This window comes from Trematomus bernacchii, unplaced genomic scaffold (genome assembly GCF_902827165.1).
Source record: "Trematomus bernacchii unplaced genomic scaffold, fTreBer1.1, whole genome shotgun sequence".
NCBI lineage: Eukaryota > Metazoa > Chordata > Actinopteri > Perciformes > Nototheniidae > Trematomus > Trematomus bernacchii.
The window spans coordinates 22,149,628-22,170,987 of NW_022987720.1; the positions used below are offsets into that span (position 1 = coordinate 22,149,628).

Genomic DNA, 21,360 nt, shown 5'->3' on the forward strand with positions numbered 1-21,360 from the left:
CACTTTCATGATGTATCACCGGATATGTCTGGTGTCTGCAAGATGAGTGTGAAAGTGCAGGTCAGGAGGAGAGTCATCAGCAGCAAAGGTGTGGATATATTAGTTATTGTCCTGTAAGCATGTACGCCGGCACAGTCCGATTCAGAAGCTCTCATAAATAATAAATATATATTTTTATTTTTAAAAAAGTGCTATTCACATACAAGACAATACAATGTGTCCAAATATAAAGGAGATAATAATAGGAAAGAGTGAAAGGGTCAATAACCCTTGATAAGAATGGGTTCGCCCGATATGTCAGTGGTTAGAGCCGGCAGCCCATATGCAGTCACCGCTGCCTAGTAAACCAGTTTGAATCCTGAACCAGCCGAACATTTCTAGCATGTCCTCCCCTCTGTCTCCCCCTTTCAACTCTAACATCTCCAATAACGGCCCTCTGGCCCAAAAAAAACTAAAAAGTATGAACGGAAAAACAAAATGGATCAATCTAAAATAACATAAAATATTTAGGCAACAGTACAGGGTGAACCTCTGAAATGGATAATTAAGAATATAGTTTTGAACTTTATATGCTGTAAGTCATTTTAAATTAGTTGGGATGATTTTAAGTATTTGGAGGTTTTTTCAATATTTTCTTTGTTTGAACTGCATGGATTGATTTTTACATGACATGTCTTATGTTTCAAAAATATAGATCAAATTGTATTTATGTAGCTCAAAATCACAAGTTTTACATTTTTATTTGATTTGATTTGATTTAGTCTGTACCAGTGACGTGCGGTGAGGTTCATGGCTGGTGAGGCACTGACTCACTGAGTCAGATTTACAAATATTATATTTTGACCTTAATCGAAATATTCTGTTATTTTCAAAAGCTTTTTTAGTCTGATGCTTCGATTCATTTTAAACAGACCGTTCAACAAAAGGATACCCAAAATCTAAATATTGGATTGTTCTTTCTTAGTAAGATCCCATTTTCATTACAAATGTGGTCTTACCTTGACTTGAAGATGAAGTCCATGCTATCCTTCTGGACAACAATCTCTATTACTTTTTGTAAAAGTCCTCCTTATCTTCCTGTAGTTTCAAAAGTCTAGTTTGTTGTTACGTCTACCGTCTCTGCGTAGAATTACAGTAGCAACAAGAACCTGTGGGCTCACGTGCGCCCCCTTCAGTGCGGCAGAGGTTATGGCTGCCTCCCCTGGTGCATTTTCATTGCCGTTGAGACCAGCGAGCCTAAATATCATATATACGTGAAATAAGTTATTTAGAGACTATGGATGGCGAGGATAAATGTAATAAACGGATCTACATATATTACATTGGTGACCTACAGTGAGATGGTAACAGGCATGTGCTTAGCGCCCGCTTTCCAGCCAGTTTCTGTGGGGTGACGCATTCTGAGGTGAGGCAGATCTCATCTGTGCCTCACCTCACCCCACAGTAACTGGCTTGAGCGCGCTCACAAAATAAGTGCCCGCGCTAAATTAGTGCCCGTGCTCCAGCAAGTTTGTGGGTGTTTCTCAATCGCGAGTACGCTTGCTTGGTAGCACATGTCTGCCGAGCATCTTGCTTCAGAAGCGAGTCAAGAATACTTCCTGACATTCGGAAAACAAAGAGTGGAACACGCTAGCAAGTGTGCAGGTGTGCGTCATATGAGAGGCCCCGCCTTACATCTTCCGCCACAGATGTGGGGAAATTGGTCCGTGCGCAAAGCATTGTGGGGATTTTAAGACCGCGAAGTCTACTCATGTGCACACTCGATATTTCTCCAAACGGAGTACGCCGGGCTCGGTAGATTTCCAAGTATACTGGAGATTGGAACAGTACTTCGGCGGCACTCGATGACGTAGTATGCTTGAAATAGTGGCTCTGAAGCAGCTTTACTCGCGATTGAGAAACACCCACTGTGGGCTTACGAGAGGCAGAGCACGTGCCTGCCTCACTTGTCATCGCTCCCGTAGCGGAGCTCGGAAAATTTGCTGATTTTGACTATAAAAAGCGATTAGAATCATACATAAATCACACTTACAACACAGATCAGTGGAGACATTTTATTATTATTACTATTTCGTTTTTCTTTAGTTGTTTTTCCGTTACATTGGAGTATGACAGGGGAGGCTCTGCCTCCACTGACTGCACGTCGCTGGTCTGTACAGATCAACAAAACATGAATGATAGTTTAAAAACATAATAAAATGACACCATAGACCACAATAATAATGTGATAGTGTGTACAAATTAAGGATCCAGGGGGATGTCAAAATGCTTCCTGCATGGTTTTCATGAACTGCAACACTAACATGTTATTTAAAATCCAAAGTAACAAGCAATGAAACAAATATATGCACATTTTAAACATGTGAAAACACCCTCTCTCTCCATCAGCCTCATGTCTTGAGTTCAGGGTGTGCAGCCAATTAAGCTGATGGGTGTCTGATTGGACGCAGGTGTGCTGCTCTGATGAGGATAATGATCGGCTAGAGTTTAAAAAGCTCCACCGCTCACACTGAACCATACTGTGAGTCAGTCAGGAAGACAGAGAGCAGCCGACCAGTTTCCTGTCATCAGTTTCACTTATGGAGGCCTTTCATTTTCAGGTTATCCTCCTTGTAGGACTCTGTGTAAGCTCCTCTTTTGCTTTCCCGCCCACACACGATGCTTCATTCCAGAGCCTTGCGAACACAGGCAGGTCAGAACTCGGGCAGCAGCAGCAGAAGTCTCCGGCTGAGGAACCGCAGCAGGTGAATACCATCAGAGTGACCTGTCATCCAGACTCTTTGGAGATTGTTATCAAAGCCGACATGTTTGCGGTTGGAGTTCCTGTTGATGGAGACGAGATACGCCTTGGAGTAGAGAACAACAACCAGTACTGCAGAGCTACAGCGTCTTCAGCAGATGAGTACAGTATCAGTGTTGGACTTGTGGAGTGCGGCACCAGACACTGGGTAACTTTTAAATATATTTAATTTCAAATATGATTCATTATAGCTTCTAGTTTTAACACGTCTACTCTCCACAGGTAACTGAGGACTCTCTGATCTACACAAACCTCCTCATATACTCTCCTGAGGCTTCTCCATATGGTGTTGTTCGAATGGAGGAGGCTGTAATTCCACTTGAATGTCATTACGAAAGGTTTTAGTTTTTAAAGCTCACATTGTAAAAATCTTTGAATGATGTCGGTCTTTTTTTAAATGCATGTTTTCTGTTTCTTAGGAAGTACAGTTTGTCCAGTTCTTCACTCATGCCTACCTGGATCCCCTTCATGTCGACCCAGGCTGCAGTGGAAATGTTTGAGTTTAACTTGAGAATCATGACAAGTGGGTTTTGGTAATTTTTTCATGTTATGAGTTGTCATGTCTCTATTTGCACTTAGTACTTTTTTCTGTCCGTGTGCAGGTGACTGGCAGTACAAAAGAAGCTCTAATGTGTTTCATCTCGGTGAGCCCATCAGCATCGGGGGCCTCGGTCAGACTTGGGCATCACATGGGGCTCCGAGTGTTTGTGAGCAGCTGCGTGGCTACACTGAGCCCTGACATGCACTCTCGCCCCAGGCATGCCTTCATTGAAAATGGGTAAGGCTGCAAATTGCTAAATGGCAAAAAGGAAAGTCTTTTCTGACCCTAGAGGGAGCTGTTTAATGTGTAAGGCTCTTCAAGTGGTTTAATTCAGACGCAAGCAATGCTGACTCGAGTGACAGGTTAATAAAAGATCAGTCCTTTAGTGGCGTCTTCAAGTTAGCCATTAGCTACTGTAAGGCTAGCTGCAGTTTGCTTTTTAATCTTTGGTATTCTAGTTCTTCCTTTCTGTACCACTATTGGCAAATGCACAGGTCAGATTTGTGCAGTTCTGACTCTAAATAACTACTTACAGAACTTGCCTATATGTCTAGAAATGTTAGTGGTGCATTGTGGGTAATGTAGACTCTGGTTATTGTAGTCAATGAGTGCTAATTTAGTGTTGCTCTTTTTGTTTTTCCTCATAGGTGCTTTGTTGACTCTCAGCTTCCAGGCTCAAGGTCTCAATTCTTAGCCAGGACACAGGATGACAAGCTCCACATGTCCATTGATGCCTTCAGATTTTATAATGAGGACAGAGGGGAGGTGAGGCTCTATTTAATTGCCTTCAACATGATTGTGTGTGCATGTTTCCCAACACCTGCTTTTCTCATAGCTCTACATCACATGTCACCTGAATGCTGTGGCCAATAAATAACGCAGATGCACCAAACAAGGCGTGCAACTTTTGTGAATGGAAGGTAAGTGAGATCCTAAAATATTTCAAATTACACACAAAAAACAAAGTATTGGTGCTGAATGTTTTTTTTATTCATCAGATGGAGGTCCGCTGATGGTAATGACTACTTATGTGGGCAATGCAAAAGACCAATTGGAGTTGAGCAAACTCCCAGTAAGCCCAGCAGCCCGAGCAAGTTTAGGCCTCGAGGGTTTGTGAAGCTAGAAGAGCGTGAACCCCTCTGGAGGAGCGGACTGAAGACCAGTACAGGTGCAGAGCTTGTAGAAACTTGTATGATGAATATTGGCTGCAGATGTCGTCATGATCAATTGTTTGTGACGCATGTTTTTGCATAGGTTTTAGACATGATGATGGCTGGGTAACTGAATTAACATGCATTGTGCTGGTTTGTGTTAGTGTGGGAACATCAGGCCAGAGTGGGTCCGATGATGGTCTTGCCAGCCAAGCAGAAAAGCCGGCCCATACCTGCAGAGGAGCGTTCTTCCATTCTTGATCAAATCAGCAGATCTACAATGTATGGCAGCCAGTGGAGGAGTGGAATAAACGGAGTTGGTAAGTCAATACCGGTATTCAATTATTCTTTGTTCATTTGAAGCCTTTAACAATCTCTAAATTGAGATTAAAATGACCCATAATGAAATCTTAATGTTGAATTGTTTTTCTGTCAAAGATCAGAGGAAAGGACTGCTTCCTGAATTCATCATTAGACCCAAAACCAGGTGGACTTTCTGATTTTAGCTTCTGAGCAGAATGAAGACGAAGAAACAAAAGTGGAACAGAAAAAAGGTAAAATGTGAAATAGTCTTAACCCTTTTTTAAATGACACTTCTACAATGCACCTTTTACATTAACACATTTATTCTGCGACTACAGATGAAGATGCTGAGGAAGTTCCTGAACTTCTAGAAGAAACCTCTTCCTGAGGCCCACCTGCAGTTGAAGGCAGTAGTGCTGAACAGTACCAACACAGCGGCGCTCGATGAAGTCCTTCCAAACTGCTGCGGTTAATGTGGCTGTGCCCCCACTGTCCAACACCACTGCAACAGAATCTGACCTTTCTGAAACAATGGACTCAAAGAGATAATAAATTATTCAAATTTTAATTTGTTTGCTTTTTAATGGTTGCAATACACAAGGAAAACTGATGACCTGCTTACAGCTAAAAACAATTAACAATTGTTTCCTAATTAGCCAAAGTATTCCATATAACGGTAAACGATTTAGGGGGGACCCAAATTGCAATTTGACATCCATGTTCCATGTCTATTCTTGTGCTTGTCTGATGCTAAAAATGGTACTACAACATGGCATTTATTTTCTGGGGTGTCATTTGCTTTAGTTGTAACAGCTGTATAAAGGTGATGTATTGGAGGTCAGCCAGTTTATATTTGAACTTCAGTGCTGCAACAAAGCCTTTGTACATGAGTAGGCCCCTTTTTTTGAAAGGGGAGTTACCATGGGGGCCCTGGCAATATAATGACCCTGAACATTAAGATATAAACATGGTCTCATAACTTTGTGTCCAGGCCCATTGGGTTTTTTGACTGGAGACTGAATTCTAATAGAGTACCCAGACCTCTACTAGGGTAGTCAATATGTTTTAGAGGTACAATTTGATGGTTTACAAAGTCCTGAGTTGTTACTTTAGCTTAGCAAATCTATTCACTCCTGTTTTTGGGGACTGATTTAAAAAAAGTGACATGAATCTTTAGATGAGTATAGTTACAGACATGGGCGTAATTCTCTCCTGGGGGACTGAGAGAGATCACGTCAACTCGGTGAGCTAAAGGACTCTGAGGGATTAGGTTGTAAACTGTAGTCTCAGTGGGTCTCAAACGGTTTGGTCATCTATGTAAACAAATATTTCCATATGTAATATTAGTTGTATATAAAATAAGTTAAGAAATCCTTCCAATGTGTACTATAGGTCAGTACAAAAATAAAAAACACAGTTTGAAAGGGGAGTGATTAGTCAAATATGCATAAATAAAAAGAAAGAATGCAGACTAGGTAAAATAAAGATATAGAGAGGAGTTTATCAATGATGTGTTATTGCTTGTGAGCATATTATAATGGTTTTTTGATTATTGAAATATATACAGTTCTGTTTCATTTGATTGTTGAGAGCTGTATCCATACATCTCTTCATGTGGCCCTCAAAGTGCACCAGATTGATGCTTTAGCTTCAATTTAAAGACAAAAATCTTCCCGGGGGTGCATGCCCCCGGACCCCCCCAACAGGAGGTAAGGTCATCTCAAATCAAACAGGTTTACATGGATAGGATACTAGATAAGTGTGCACCACTCATTATATACACTACACATTTTTCTTGGATTTGTTTAACACTATAGTCCTTAATATATTTGTAGAAAGGCAGGAAATTGAGAAAATGTTTCATTGCGGAGGACCCCCTGTTTTGTGTCCCCCCCACTTCTCAAACCAAAGTTACACCCTTGGTTACAGATGCCATTATTTCAAGCCATCTGGGAAAAAAAAACTGAAGCAAGACTTTAACCTCTTAAGGACGAAGGTCCCCCCCAGTTGGACACCCCCCCCAACCGTTTTTTTTCGAGACTGTGTCTCAGGGCTTCTTAACATTAATGAAACCATTAATGTTGTAGCACCAGAATAACGGGAAGAATCTCCAGCTAACTGAAGATATGAACCATTTTTACCAAACAAGGGTAATACTAAGCAGAAAAAATGCTAACTCACTTAGCACAGAACTCAAGATAAAGATACCCTTATTACTTATCGTAACTGCACATACAATATCCGATTAAAGCTGAGACTCCACAGATTATATAGGTATAGTATCATCACTGAGCGATCCGAACTTGCGACAGCGGAAGCAAACACAGACATCACAAAACGTACCTTTACGGGAGATCGTCTCACCGTAGCTGTCTATCTGATCAAAGGACGTGTTCAATGGCATTAAAACGAGAAAAAAAGCGGCTGAATCGGTTGATCCATAGGTTTAATAATGTATCTGTAGCTTGAAAAATGTTTTATAATCCATAATTCCATTTTTATGTAAAAAATCGGAGAAAAAAAGTTAGCTGCTAATGGTAGCCAACAGAGTGTATGCAGCTTCCGGTTTTGGCCACGCATCACTCTCACTCCTTATTTGTTAATGTGTTGGTGTGTGTAGAACTTTCCCTCAATTCCATTGGCTCTAGCGGTTATAAAGAGATTTCATTCATCAAAATCGACCAAGGGGGGCCAGAGATATGGAAAATCCACCCAAATGACCCCAGAAGTGGGTTTCTTTTGCTAAATCTCTCTAAAAAGGTCAAATTGCACTTGTTTTGCATCAATCTTGATACAGGGTACTTATTATATGTTGTACTGGATTCCTAAAGCTTTTAGTCTACTAACCCATCATCCAAGGGTAGTTTTCACTATAAGTACAAAATAATTTTTGGACGGACACTATAATTTACAGTTTTTTTAATATGTTCAATCGGAATTTTCTTTAAAATAAAAAACATCTACAGTATATTGATTCTGACTTTTCTACATCCAACTCACAGGTTTATCATTACTTTGAGAACAAAGATTATTAATTTAACCAATTTAGAAGGGAAGATATGGTCATTTGTTCTGGGAATGTCATTTTCAAGCCTGAGACCTGAAAAACAGGCTCAGGGTGGAACAGGTTAAAATATTGGCTCAATGTAATGGTAGCCATGACATCACACATTTGTTTTTAGACTAAAAGGCCATGTGGAAGATGAAACTTCCTGGGATGTTTTTTGGTCCCTGCAACAAAGTGCCTGTTGGGACTCAAAGCCAGAAACCAGTGAAGCTGTAAATGTGTAAGTTTTTGTTTCACTTTACAGTGGACTGGAACTGAATCGTACTCGTATACCACATTAAAACCTACATGCACAAAATAAACTGAATGATGTTGAATAAAATGGGGCTGCATTTTAAATTGCTCTCCATTAACTGTAGTATATAATATTTCAACATTGATTGATGCATAAGGAAGGAAGCATCAGTGTAACTACTAGATGTAAACCCACATGTCAGGTGTGGGCCAATCACATGCAGGTATTTCGGTGTGACTGCAGCTTTAATTCTCATCAGTTAATGAGTAATTGCTTCCAGCTGTCCTCTCCATGTGATTAGTCTGCACTGGGAAGTATTTGACATTGAGAGTTTGAACCTTCTGCATCTTATTTAAATTCAGTATGGTTTAGATTTCCTAAATTATCACTTGTTCTACTGGTAGTGTTGTGTTTGCTTAGGCTCTGTGGCACTGCTGTCACTTTTTGCTTTTGGTTTTGCAGACGCCATTCGAACTTTGAGAGATGGACCAATGATCGATGCTGAAGGAAGGGAATATAAAACTGCTGCATTAGGGTTTGACACAGAAAATCAAATCAGTGAACCACCAATTCATGAGGGATCCACTATCAGTGTACAATGCACAGAAGTGTCCATAATCATTGCGGTAAAGGCTGACCTCTTTAAAAATGGACGCCTTTTGTCTCCATGGGATATTTTTTTGGGAGAAGTCAAGCATTCACAGAGCAGTCAGTGTCGACCTGTTGCTGCTGGTGACTCTGAATATGTATTTGAAGCTGGACTACAAGACTGTGGCTCCAAAGTGACTGGAAGTTGTTGATGATTAATAGAAGATGGTGGATATGTAACTGTGGTTGCAGGTTGGGTAGGTAATTTTGGAGGAAACCAGCTCGAGTGCGCTAGAATTTGGAAAATACACAGCCGGAAAAAAATCTGCCACTTCCTTACAGAGCCCCTCCTCCAACACACACGAACGCGCACATGACCAATGAGGGCACGAGATAAGTTTGTGCACAGATGGAAGGCTGACAGGGCAGGTAGGCCATCCAGTTATTTTAGCTGGGCCGGCTAAAATGATTGGTCGTAGCTTTTTACAGCACCACGGCTTCCACAGATTACATTTTTTTTATGGATTTTTTGTCAAAGCACTTAAGATATTCATTGCTATCGGGATGTTAAGAGCATTCCATGGAATATAACAAAAAGTGTATCTCGAGCCGGTTTCTAAAACGTACCTACCCCAGCTTTAAAGGTAGGGTATGTAAGTTTGAGAAACAGGCTCGAGATACACTTTTTGTTATATTCCATGGAATGCTCTTAACATCCCGATAGCAATGAATATCTTAAAGGAGAGGTGTCATGCTTTTCCGGTTATTACCCGTCCCCTTGTGTGTTATGAAGGTTTTTATGCATGTAAACGGTGTGCAGAGTCAAAACCCTCAAAGTACACCCTGTAGCGAGTAAAACTCTAACACAGAAAATACCTCTCCAAAACGCCTCGTTGGAGATACGTCATTGTCCATTTGATTCTTCCGGGTACGACATGATGTCATGCGGTACCCGGAACAAAATGGACCAATCCGGAAGAGCTATGGCCACACCCAGCGGCGCTGGCCGCACCCTCTGCCAGCCTAACATTTACTGTTGGAAGCTCTGGTTCAGTTCACAATCGATCCAGTCATGCCAATGCCAAGGACCTGTTTCCTGAAATGTGAGGGGAAATCTGAGCTGTTTGTCCTACCGACGGAAGAACTACGACGAAGTCAGTGGTTGAAATTTCTGTTTAACACTGTTCCTTCAGAGGTTCGAAGAACGTTACTGTGTGCGCGGCATTTCACAGATGAAAGCTTCCAAAACATTGCCCAGTTTGAGGCCGGATATGCACAGCATTTGAAACTGAAGGACGATGCTATTCCCAGTTTGTTTGGACCGTTTGGAGCAGGGGAAGATTCGGGTACACAACCTGTAAGTTTGCATTGTTATTTGTGTATTTATCAAACAAGGTATCTACCACGACTGTTTAAATGTGTAAACGTGTTTCGGACTGCTAAGCCATTGACACAGTGCTAACTAAGTTGCTAGCGTTTCCATATATCAACTCCAATATCAGCAGATGGCCTTGCATACATGTATCTCATAGCAGGAGAATGTCTGCATTCTCACACGAAATACTCATAGACAGTATACTCCGGGTGATTTACCGTACGGTCAGGTCGCGAAAACGTAATTACATTATAGCTGGCGTTCCTAGCGTGTATGCTACCGAGCTAAACAACGGAGCTAGACATGAGTTTGCTCGGGAAAACATTGTTGTTATGCCAGCTACAATGAATGTAGCAGACTACCCGTATAAGATTGCAATTGTAAACATGTTCTTGATAGCCTAATATGAACCACTATCTGTTGTTCATAGTATAGTATAGTATAGTATAGTATAGTATAGTAGCCTATAGCATATTACACTGAACAACTAGCAAACGTAGGTTAGCATATTAGCTGGCAAGCTAACTGTGTTGATTAGATAGATAGATACACACTCCTACCACAACTACTACTAACGAATCTAAAACAACTAAGTTTCTCTAATATTTTGTGATTTGCATTTGATATCGTCCAGCCAGATCAGGAAACTCCAGGCGTATCTGGCGGACAACACACACACGGGATGACCCACTCTGATGCCTCGTCCTAAAAAGCCCCGGCAGCCGCTTACAAAGCTGCGATAGGCAAGATGCCGAAAACACCTATAAGGGGAGGAATGGATGATATACAGTGTATATATGTATATTTACGCATGTTCATTTTGTACATTTCTAAAAATAAAGTTTGATGGAAATACTTAGTAGACCTATCCTTTCTTCCCTGAATTATTTGCTCCTATAACTTATCATTCATATATAGCAAACCATGATTTGATTTCTCATCAAACAGTAGTAGTTTATTACAGGTAAAAATAACTTACTCTTCTATAACAACAGTTGTAGGTACAGTTCGGTTAGTTAGTGTATAAAATATACGGCTGTACCGAGGCCATTATAAGACTGTTGTTCCGCTGAGAGCGAGCCGAAAAAAGCGCTGTTAGACATGGGTGGAGCCTCTCTGGTGGTTGACTAATCAGAACAGAGTGGCCGAGCTGACCAATCGGAGCACACTAGGCTCACAGGGAGGGGGGGGGCAAGAGACAGACATAGACGCCTGTTTATCGACGGCTGTGTCGCCGCTCTGTCTCCTGACCCGAGATCAGCCCCCAGATACTACTTTATCGAAAACCATGGGTAAGAGAAGCTCAGAATACAGTATGATACTGATAATTGGCTCTTAAATTGCATTCAAATTTTAATTTTCTTTTCGTCAGGTGCTTCAATGATGCCAAAGAGGAAGGATCAAATGCACTTTTCAATCCCAGAACAAGATCTTCTTCTCTTCAGCTGCAGCTCGATGCCTTCCTGTTTCCCCAGGACACAAGGAACTCAGTGAGCCACTTCTATAACCTGAATGATTTTGTCATATTTGGAAATGCTTCGAGGTTGTATAATGACATTTCTTTGGTCTCTCTTAAACAGCGTCCAGTAGTTTTTGGAGTCTCTTGTTCTCCTCTTTGGAAAGAGACAGCTCCTCCTCGTACTCTGCTATCGTTTTTTCAAACAAAGCAAATATATCTTCAGCAGCAGCAGTGAGTCGCTGCTTCTTCAACGACAGCAGCATTTGGATTTATTAGATTTTTATCACTTGCCAGCTGAAAGCGACCTCTGAAATGCGGAAGAGCAGCCCCGTCAACAAGGCCTGCAATTATATAAATTCAAGGTGCTTTTATTACTTATTTTGTGAATTGTTGCTCCTTACTTTAATATTGCAAAAGGTTTGTCAGTGTATCATTTACAAAGGCTCATCAGGTTAACAATTCTTTATAAGCTAAAACTGGTTCAAATGTTTGCTATTAATATTTCTTGCTGCTTAAGTAATCAAGTTACTTAATTAAGGAAACATGTAAATATAAGGATAAATACTTTCTAAATGAATGTTCCATGCTGTCTCTGTACAGCCAGATCAATGTAACAGCGATGCTTACCTCAGCATTTGAACTGAAACAGTACACATGTGAGAGGAATGTGCTAAATGTAAGCTTTAAGAATATTTTAGAATGTTGACGCTGCCCATGGAGTATATGTATACAAATAAATGGCTATTATTTCAACATTGGATTTGGGTGTAAATGCCCTCAACTCAAAGCTAAAGGAAAACAATGATTGTTTCTGTATACTAATCATCAGATGGATAAATGTCGATGGCAGTGATGATGTGTGTCGATGTTGCGACGATACATGCTCCAGCAACTCTCCCACCGGTCAAACAAACCTCGGAAGTCTGATCCCTGAAGGTAAACTGTAAATCCTACAGTTGTATAACTTTCATAATCTGTGATCTGTCTGTGAAAACTGTCCCAACTAAATATGATTTGTCTCTCTCTTTCATTTTTATTCATGTTTCAGATTTGGTGGCACGTGAAACTGTTACTCTGGGCCCTTTGATGGTTTTGCCATACAAATAGGCGAAGCATAACAATCCAGACAATAAAGGATTAAATATTTGTCTATCAATCTCACCCTCCCTGACCAAACTTCAGCGTAATACTTATAGCTTAATACTAGCAAAACGATTATTTTAATGATTGTTTAGTAAGGAATGTTTATACAACATAAACATTAAAGAAACAATGATGTTTAGTCTTTACTGTTAATACCTAACATGGCTCTAAACAAAGCCACACAACTGGTCTGATGAAACATCCCCGTAAATAAAAACAGATTACACTGTATGAACATTAAATGTTGCTGTCAGGATAGACACGTATCAGTGTTTGAAAGAGGAAAATAAAATGTGAATTTCTCTTACCTTCAAAAAGCTGAATGAAAATAAGAATGCATGCCAAGCTCGTCTTCATGGCCTTTTCACTTATGAACTCACTAATAAATACTAAAGCTGACTCACATTGTACTCTTTCCTTCAGTCTTTGTGAGGTTTTGTGGACAGCCTCACTTTATTTATTGTTCTTCACCTCTGAGCAGGAAGGGGAAATCAAAGCAAGAACAGCCGTTGAAACGCTGCAGTTGGTTTTGCACACACTGATGTTTAACTGAATTTGAAATAAAACTCAGGATGTTATGCATCAGACTAAAACAATATAAACATTGCTCCCCATGAAGTACTTTATATATAACACTTTTTTATAGTATCCTAGTAAGTCTTCTTATAGCGATCCTGTTATTGATATTATCAAGTGAGAAAAGAAGATATATCACTTTCATGATGTATCACCGGATATGTCTGGTGTCTGCAAGATGAGTGTGAAAGTGCAGGTCAGGAGGAGAGTCATCAGCAGCAAAGGTGTGGATATATTAGTTATTGTCCTGTAAGCATGTACGCCGGCACAGTCCGATTCAGAAGCTCTCATAAATAATAAATATATATTTTTATTTTTAAAAAAGTGCTATTCACATACAAGACAATACAATGTGTCCAAATATAAAGGAGATAATAATAGGAAAGAGTGAAAGGGTCAATAACCCTTGATAAGAATGGGTTCGCCCGATATGTCAGTGGTTAGAGCCGGCAGCCCATATGCAGTCACCGCTGCCTAGTAAACCAGTTTGAATCCTGAACCAGCCGAACATTTCTGGCATGTCCTCCCCTCTGTCTCCCCCTTTCAACTCTAACATCTCCAATAACGGCCCTCTGGCCCAAAAAAAACTAAAAAGTATGAACGGAAAAACAAAATGGATCAATCTAAAATAACATAAAATATTTAGGCAACAGTACAGGGTGAACCTCTGAAATGGATAATTAAGAATATAGTTTTGAACTTTATATGTTGTAAGTCATTTTAAATTAATTGGGATGATTTTAAGTATTTGGAGGTTTTTTCAATATTTTCTTTGTTTGAACTGCATGGATTGATTTTTACATGACATGTCTTATGTTTCAAAAATATAGATCAAATTGTATTTATGTAGCTCAAAATCACAAGTTTTACATTTTTATTTGATTTGATTTGATTTAGTCTGTACCAGTGACGTGCGGTGAGGTTCATGGCTGGTGAGGCACTGACTCACTGAGTCAGATTTACAAATATTATATTTTGACCTTAATCGAAATATTCTGTTATTTTCAAAAGCTTTTTTAGTCTGATGCTTCGATTCATTTTAAACAGACCGTTCAACAAAAGGATACCCAAAATCTAAATATTGGATTGTTCTTTCTTAGTAAGATCCCATTTTCATTACAAATGTGGTCTTACCTTGACTTGAAGATGAAGTCCATGCTATCCTTCTGGACAACAATCTCTATTACTTTTTTGTAAAAGTCCTCCTTATCTTCCTGTAGTTTCAAAAGTCTAGTTTGTTGTTACGTCTACCGTCTCTGCGTAGAATTACAGTAGCAACAAGAACCTGTGGGCTCACGTGCGCCCCCTTCAGTGCGGCAGAGGTTATGGCTGCCTCCCCTGGTGCATTTTCATTGCCGTTGAGACCAGCGAGCCTAAATATCATATATACGTGAAATAAGTTATTTAGAGACTATGGATGGCGAGGATAAATGTAATAAAGGGATCTACATATATTACATTGGTGACCTACAGTGAGATGGTAACAGGCATGTGCTTAGGGCCCGCTTTCCAGCCAGTTTCTGTGGGGTGACGCATTCTGAGGTGAGGCAGATCTCATCTGTGCCTCACCTCACCCCACAGTAACTGGCTTGAGCGCGCTCACAAAATAAGTGCCCGCGCTAAATTAGTGCCCGTGCTCCAGCAAGTTTGTGGGTGTTTCTCAATCGCGAGTACGCTTGCTTGGTAGCACATGTCTGCCGAGCATCTTGCTTCAGAAGCGAGTCAAGAATACTTCCTGACATTCGGAAAACAAAGAGTGGAACACGCTAGCAAGTGTGCAGGTGTGCGTCATATGAGAGGCCCCGCCTTACATCTTCCGCCACAGATGTGGGGAAATTGGTCCGTGCGCAAAGCATTGTGGGGATTTTAAGACCGCGAAGTCTACTCATGTGCACACTCGATATTTCTCCAAACGGAGTACGCCGGGCTCGGTAGATTTCCAAGTATACTGGAGATTGGAACAGTACTTCGGCGGCACTCGATGACGTAGTATGCTTGAAATAGTGGCTCTGAAGCAGCTTTACTCGCGATTGAGAAACACCCACTGTGGGCTTACGAGAGGCAGAGCACGTGCCTGCCTCACTTGTCATCGCTCCCGTAGCGGAGCTCGGCAAATTTGCTGATTTTGACTATAAAAAGCGATTAGAATCATACATAAATCACACTTACAACACAGATCAGTGGAGACATTTTATTATTATTACTATTTCGTTTTTCTTTAGTTGTTTTTCCGTTACATTGGAGTATGACAGGTGAGGCTCTGCCTCCCCTTCCTCCACTGACTGCACGTCGCTGGTCTGTACAGATCAACAAAACATGAATGATAGTTTAAAAACATAATAAAATGACACCATAGACCACAATAATAATGTGATAGTGTGTACAAATTAAGGATCCAGGGGGATGTCAAAATGCTTCCTGCATGGTTTTCATGAACTGCAACACTAACATGTTATTTAAAATCCAAAGTAACAAGCAATGAAACAAATATATGCACATTTTAAACATGTGAAAACACCCTCTCTCTCCATCAGCCTCATGTCTTGAGTTCAGGGTGTGCAGCCAATTAAGCTGATGGGTGTCTGATTGGACGCAGGTGTGCTGCTCTGATGAGGATAATGATCGGCTAGAGTTTAAAAAGCTCCACCGCTCACACTGAACCATACTGTGAGTCAGTCAGGAAGACAGAGAGCAGCCGACCAGTTTCCTGTCATCAGTTTCACTTATGGAGGCCTTTCATTTTCAGGTTATCCTCCTTGTAGGACTCTGTGTAAGCTCCTCTTTTGCTTTCCCGCCCACACACGATGCTTCATTCCAGAGCCTTGCGAACACAGGCAGGTCAGAACTCGGGCAGCAGCAGCAGAAGTCTCCGGCTGAGGAACCGCAGCAGGTGAATACCATCAGAGTGACCTGTCATCCAGACTCTTTGGAGATTGTTATCAAAGCCGACATGTTTGCGGTTGGAGTTCCTGTTGATGGAGACGAGATACGCCTTGGAGTAGAGAACAACAACCAGTACTGCAGAGCTACAGCGTCTTCAGCAGATGAGTACAGTATCAGTGTTGGACTTGTGGAGTGTGGCACCAGACACTGGGTAACTTTTTAAATATATTTAATTTCAAATATGATTCATTATAGCTTCTAGTTTTAAACACGTCTACTCTCCACAGGTAACTGAGGACTCTCTGATCTACACAAACCTCCTCATATACTCTCCTGAGGCTTCTCCATATGGTGTTGTTCGAATGGAGGAGGCTGTAATTCCACTTGAATGTCATTACGAAAGGTTTTAGTTTTTAAAGCTCACATTGTAAAAATCTTTGAATGATGTCGGTCTTTTTTTAAATGCATGTTTTCTGTTTCTTAGGAAGTACAGTTTGTCCAGTTCTTCACTCATGCCTACCTGGATCCCCTTCATGTCGACCCAGGCTGCAGTGGAAATGTTGGAGTTTAACTTGAGAATCATGACAAGTGGGTTTTGGTAATTTTCTCATGTTATGAGTTGTCATGCCTCTATTTGCACTTAGTACCTTTTTCTGTCCGTGTGCAGGTGACTGGCAGTACAAAAGAAGCTCTAATGTGTTTCATCTCGGTGAGCCCATCAGCATCGAGGCCTCGGTCAGACTTGGGCATCACATGGGGCTCCGAGTGTTTGTGAGCAGCTGCGTGGCTACACTGAGCCCTGACATGCACTCTCGCCCCAGGCATGCCTTCATTGAAAATGGGTAAGGCTGCAAATTGCTAAATGGCAAAAAGGAAAGTCTTTTTCTGACCCTAGAGGGAGCTGTTTAATGTGTAAGGCTCTTCAAGTGGTTTAATTCAGACGCAAGCAATGCTGACTCGAGTGACCGGTTAATAAAAGATCAGTCCTTTAGTGGCGTCTTCAAGTTAGCCATTAGCTAAGGCTATCTGCAGTTTGCTTTTAATCTTTGGTATTCTAGTTCTTCCTTTCTGTACCACTATTGGCAAATGCACAGGTCAGATTTGTGCAGTTCTGACCCTAAATAACTACTTCCAGAACTTGCCTATATGACTAGAAATGTTAGTGGTGCATTGTGGGTAATGTAGACTCTGGTTATAGTAGTCAATGAGTGCTTATTTAGTGTTGCTCTTTTTGTTTTTCCTCATAGGTGCTTTGTTGACTCTCAGCTTCCAGGCTCAAGGTCTCAATTCTTAGCCAGGACACAGGATGACAAGCTCCACATGTCCATTGATGCCTTCAGATTTTATAATGAGGACAGAGGGGAGGTGAGGCTCTATTCAATTGCCTTAAACATGATTGTGTGTGCATGTTTCCCAACACCTGCTTTTCTCATAGCTCTACATCACATGTCACCTGAATGCTGTGGCAATAAATAACGCAGATGCACCAAACAAGGCGTGCACTTTTGTGAATGGAAGGTAAGTGAGATCCTAAAATATTTCAAATTACACACAAAAAACAAACTATTGGTGCTGAATGTTTTTTTTTTTATTCATCAGATGGAGGTCCGCTGATGGTAATGACTACTTATGTGGGCAATGCAAAAGACCAATTGGAGTTGAGCAAACTCCCAGTAAGCCCAGCAGCCCGAGCAAGTTTAGGCCTCGAGGGTTTGTGAAGCCAGAAGAGCGTGAACCCCTCTGGAGGAGCGGACTGAAGACCAGTCCAGGTGGGGAGCTTGTAGAAACTTGTATGATGAATATTGGCTGCAGATGTCGTCATAATGATCAATTGTTTGTGACTCATGTTTTTGCATAGGTTTTAGACATGATGATGGCTGGGTAACTGAATTAACATGCATTGTGCTGGTTTGTGTTAGTGTGGGAACATCAGGCCAGAGTGGGTCCGATGATGGTCTTGCCAACCAAGCAGAAAAGCCGGCCCATACCTGCAGAGGAGCGTTCTTCCATTCTTGATCAAATCGGCAGATCTACAATGTAGGGCAGCCAGTGGAGGAGTGGAATAAACGGAGTTGGTAAGTCAATACCGGTATTCAATTATTCTCTGTTCATTTGAAGCCTTTAACAATCTCTAAATTGAGATTAAAATGGCCCATAATGAAATCTTAATGTTGAATTGTTTTTCTGTCAAAGATCAGAGGAAAGGACTGCTTCCTGATTCATCATCGACCCAAAACCAGGTGGACTTTATGACTTTAGCTTCTGAGCAGAATGAAGACAAAAGTGGAACAGAAAAAGGTAAAATGTGAAAAGTCTTAACCCTTTTTTTTAAATGGCACTCTACAATGCACCTTTTACATTAACACATTTATTCTGCGACTACAGATGAAGATGCGGAGGAAGTTCCTGAACTTCTAGAAGAAACCTCTCCTGAGGCCCACCTGCAGTTGAAGGCAGTAGTGCTGAACAGTACCAACACAGCGGCGCTCGATGAAGTCTTCCAAACTGCTGCGGTTAATGTGGCTGTGCCCCCACTGTCCAACACCACTGCAACAGAATCTGACCTTTCTGAAACAATGGACTCAAAGAGATAATAAATTATTCAAATTTTAATTTGTTTGCTTTTTAATGTTGCAATACACAAGGAAAACTGATGACCTGCTCACAGCTAAAAACAATTAACAATTGTTTCCTAATTAGCCAAAGTATTCCATATAACGGTAAACATTTAGGGGGGACCCAAAATTGCAATTTGACATCCATGTCTTTTCTTGTGCTTGTCTGCTGCTAAAAATGGTACTACAACATGGCATTTATTTTCTGGGTTGTCATTTGCTTTAGTTGCAACAGCTGTATAAAGGTGATTTATTGGAGGTCAGCCAGTTTATATTTGAACTTCAGTTGCTGCAACAAAGCCTTTGTACATGAGTAGCCCCTTTAATAAAAAAAAAAAAAAAAAAGGGGAGTTACTATGGGGGCCCTGGCAATATAATGACCTGAACATTAAGATATAAACAGGGGCCGTGTCGCAATTCAGGGGCTGCACCCTTCGGAGTACGCAGCCTACGCGGTCCACGGAGGACCCAGCCCACGTAGACCGGGTAGGCTGGACCGAGCGGCCTACGAACTGAGACTGTCTAGCCTACGGAGGGCTTCGTATTTACGCCACGTGATACGCGCTGTTCGGTTACGCTGCTCCAGCAGCCTGCTAGCAAATTAGCTTACAAGCTAACTCAGCTGAAAAGGATCCAGAAACTTTACTTTTACATTTTTTGGAGATCACCGTCGGCGATGAATTAAAGAGGACCATGGCCAAGTAAATAAGAAGCTGTTCCTTTAGCCCCCAGTAATGTTACATTAATAAGTTAACAAGTAAATTATATATAGCTGATGTAATTTAATCATATTATTTCATATTTAAATTAAGTCTTAATTTTTCTGTACTAAAACAATATGTTTTTTAAATGAACAAAACATGTTGTATAGATTGATTCTTAACAATATTAGTGTTCTAATCTTAATAGCTGTGATCATAACAGTAAATATTCTCCTTCTTCCCCTAAACCTGCCCAGATGATGTCCCACTGACCCCAGGTCAGCACCTCCAGGTCCAGCAGCACCGTGACCTCCCGCTCTGCTGAAATACACAATTAAACATTTTCTATGACCTATTTTTTGTATTAATAAAATTAAACTGAAGACAGTTTAATGACCTAGAGATATCCTATTATTCCACTGCTTATGTACACATGTTGGAAATAATGGTTAAAACGTCAGTAAATGAAATAAACAATGTGTTTAACAATTACAATTGAATATTGTATTTTCATCTTATCACAAAGTAGAGGTAAGAATATATCCATCCTCTCTCTGCAGCTTCATGTCTTCTATTATAACTTTCATCATTGAGACAGAGGAAATCAATCATGTTATTTAACATCACCAGCAGTAACACAAATATCAGCAAAAGTGTGTTTATGGAGTTGTTTATTTGTATTATATGTGCAGCAAGTATATAGAAGCAGCTGTTTGGGGAATCAGACAGACTCAAGCTATAATCGTTACATATCTATTAAAAGAAAGGACACATACAAAATCTAATTCTGAAACTAAGACACAAGTCTGTAGGACGGCAGTAAGCAGAGGTCTGGGTGGAGGATGTTCCTGATCACCGTTTTGCTTTCTTCAGCACCACGGGGGTCCAGGTGGATGGCAGCTCTGTCCTGATGATCCGCTGGGGTTAGGGGTCCTTCTCCAGCACCTCGGGGGGTCCAGGTGGATGGCAGCTCTGTCCTGATGATCCGCTGTGCACTTTTCAGATTAGGGGTCCTTCTCCAGCAGATCCATTTCTCCAGAATTTTACTAATTACAGAGAAAAACAAGAGAAAAAGAAAAAAGTGAATTAATCATATTAAACACAGGGTTGCAGAAGTATTATTGCAAAATGTAACTAAGTATTTCAGACAAACAATCCCTAAAGGATCATTTAAAATGATGTACTGTTCTGGTTTTTAAAAAACTAAAGAGATGAAAAGACAGTCACAACGTGCATCCCTTTGACAGCACGGCACAAACTAACATCAAGCAAAAGGCTGCTGTCTATTTTTGATTGTCTTATTATTATGGGATTATGATACATTAAATAAACCTTAACCTTATAAAAGATGATCAAATCTGGTGGAAATATTTAAAATAGGCTTTTTTTTTAGCCCTACCTCAAAGCAGCATGAGCTGAACACAAAGGTTGTAATGTTGTCCCAAAGTTTAATAAACAGTAAAACATTGCAAAATGTCAGAGAAATACATAAAGCTAACAGCAGCTACACGTCAGGGTAGCCTTTTATAAATCCCACCGTACTGTAGGCTATACCGGTCTAAATGTTTTCACTTTGGTCTGTTTATGTAATATAAAGATAAACGTATCTATAACAGAGCCAAGATCTCTGTATGACTTTAGTAAACTTCTGAATTCAATTAAAAATAAGTGTAAACAACAGTGCAGTACGTCCAGCTAGCTAGTTAGCGTCACATATTTATCCGTATTATTTAACGAAAATGTACGTTTGAATGCCCCTTGGGTTTGACGTGTGTGACGTTAGTTAATTTAAAGTAAGTTAAAACCCAATACTCACATTCATTAGTGATTCCTCCGCTTGCTGCTGCTTTTAAATCCACTCTGCTGGGGAGACCGGAAGCCATTTCATTTGAAAACAACTCACTCTTCCCTGCGCGCATTGCA

At 40.7% G+C, this 21,360-nt stretch overlaps 1 protein-coding gene and 2 pseudogenes across 1 annotated transcript; all 3 read left to right on the plus strand.

Moving 5' to 3' along the window:
• The first annotated feature begins 2,503 nt into the window (after positions 1-2,503).
• Positions 2,504-5,363, plus strand: LOC117493141 (annotated as a pseudogene).
• A 5,798-nt stretch (positions 5,364-11,161) lies between these two features.
• Positions 11,162-13,204, plus strand: LOC117493447 (zona pellucida sperm-binding protein 3-like). Its single transcript, XM_034144005.1, has 6 exons — positions 11,162-11,165; positions 11,241-11,352; positions 11,433-11,550; positions 11,796-11,881; positions 12,349-12,455; positions 12,568-13,204. The coding sequence occupies exons 1-6, from the start codon at positions 11,162-11,164 to the stop codon at positions 12,624-12,626; spliced, it is 486 nt and encodes a 161-aa protein (XP_033999896.1). The 3' UTR covers positions 12,627-13,204.
• Positions 13,205-15,890: 2,686 nt separating this feature from the next.
• Positions 15,891-18,734, plus strand: LOC117493144 (annotated as a pseudogene).
• The last annotated feature ends 2,626 nt before the right edge of the window (positions 18,735-21,360 follow it).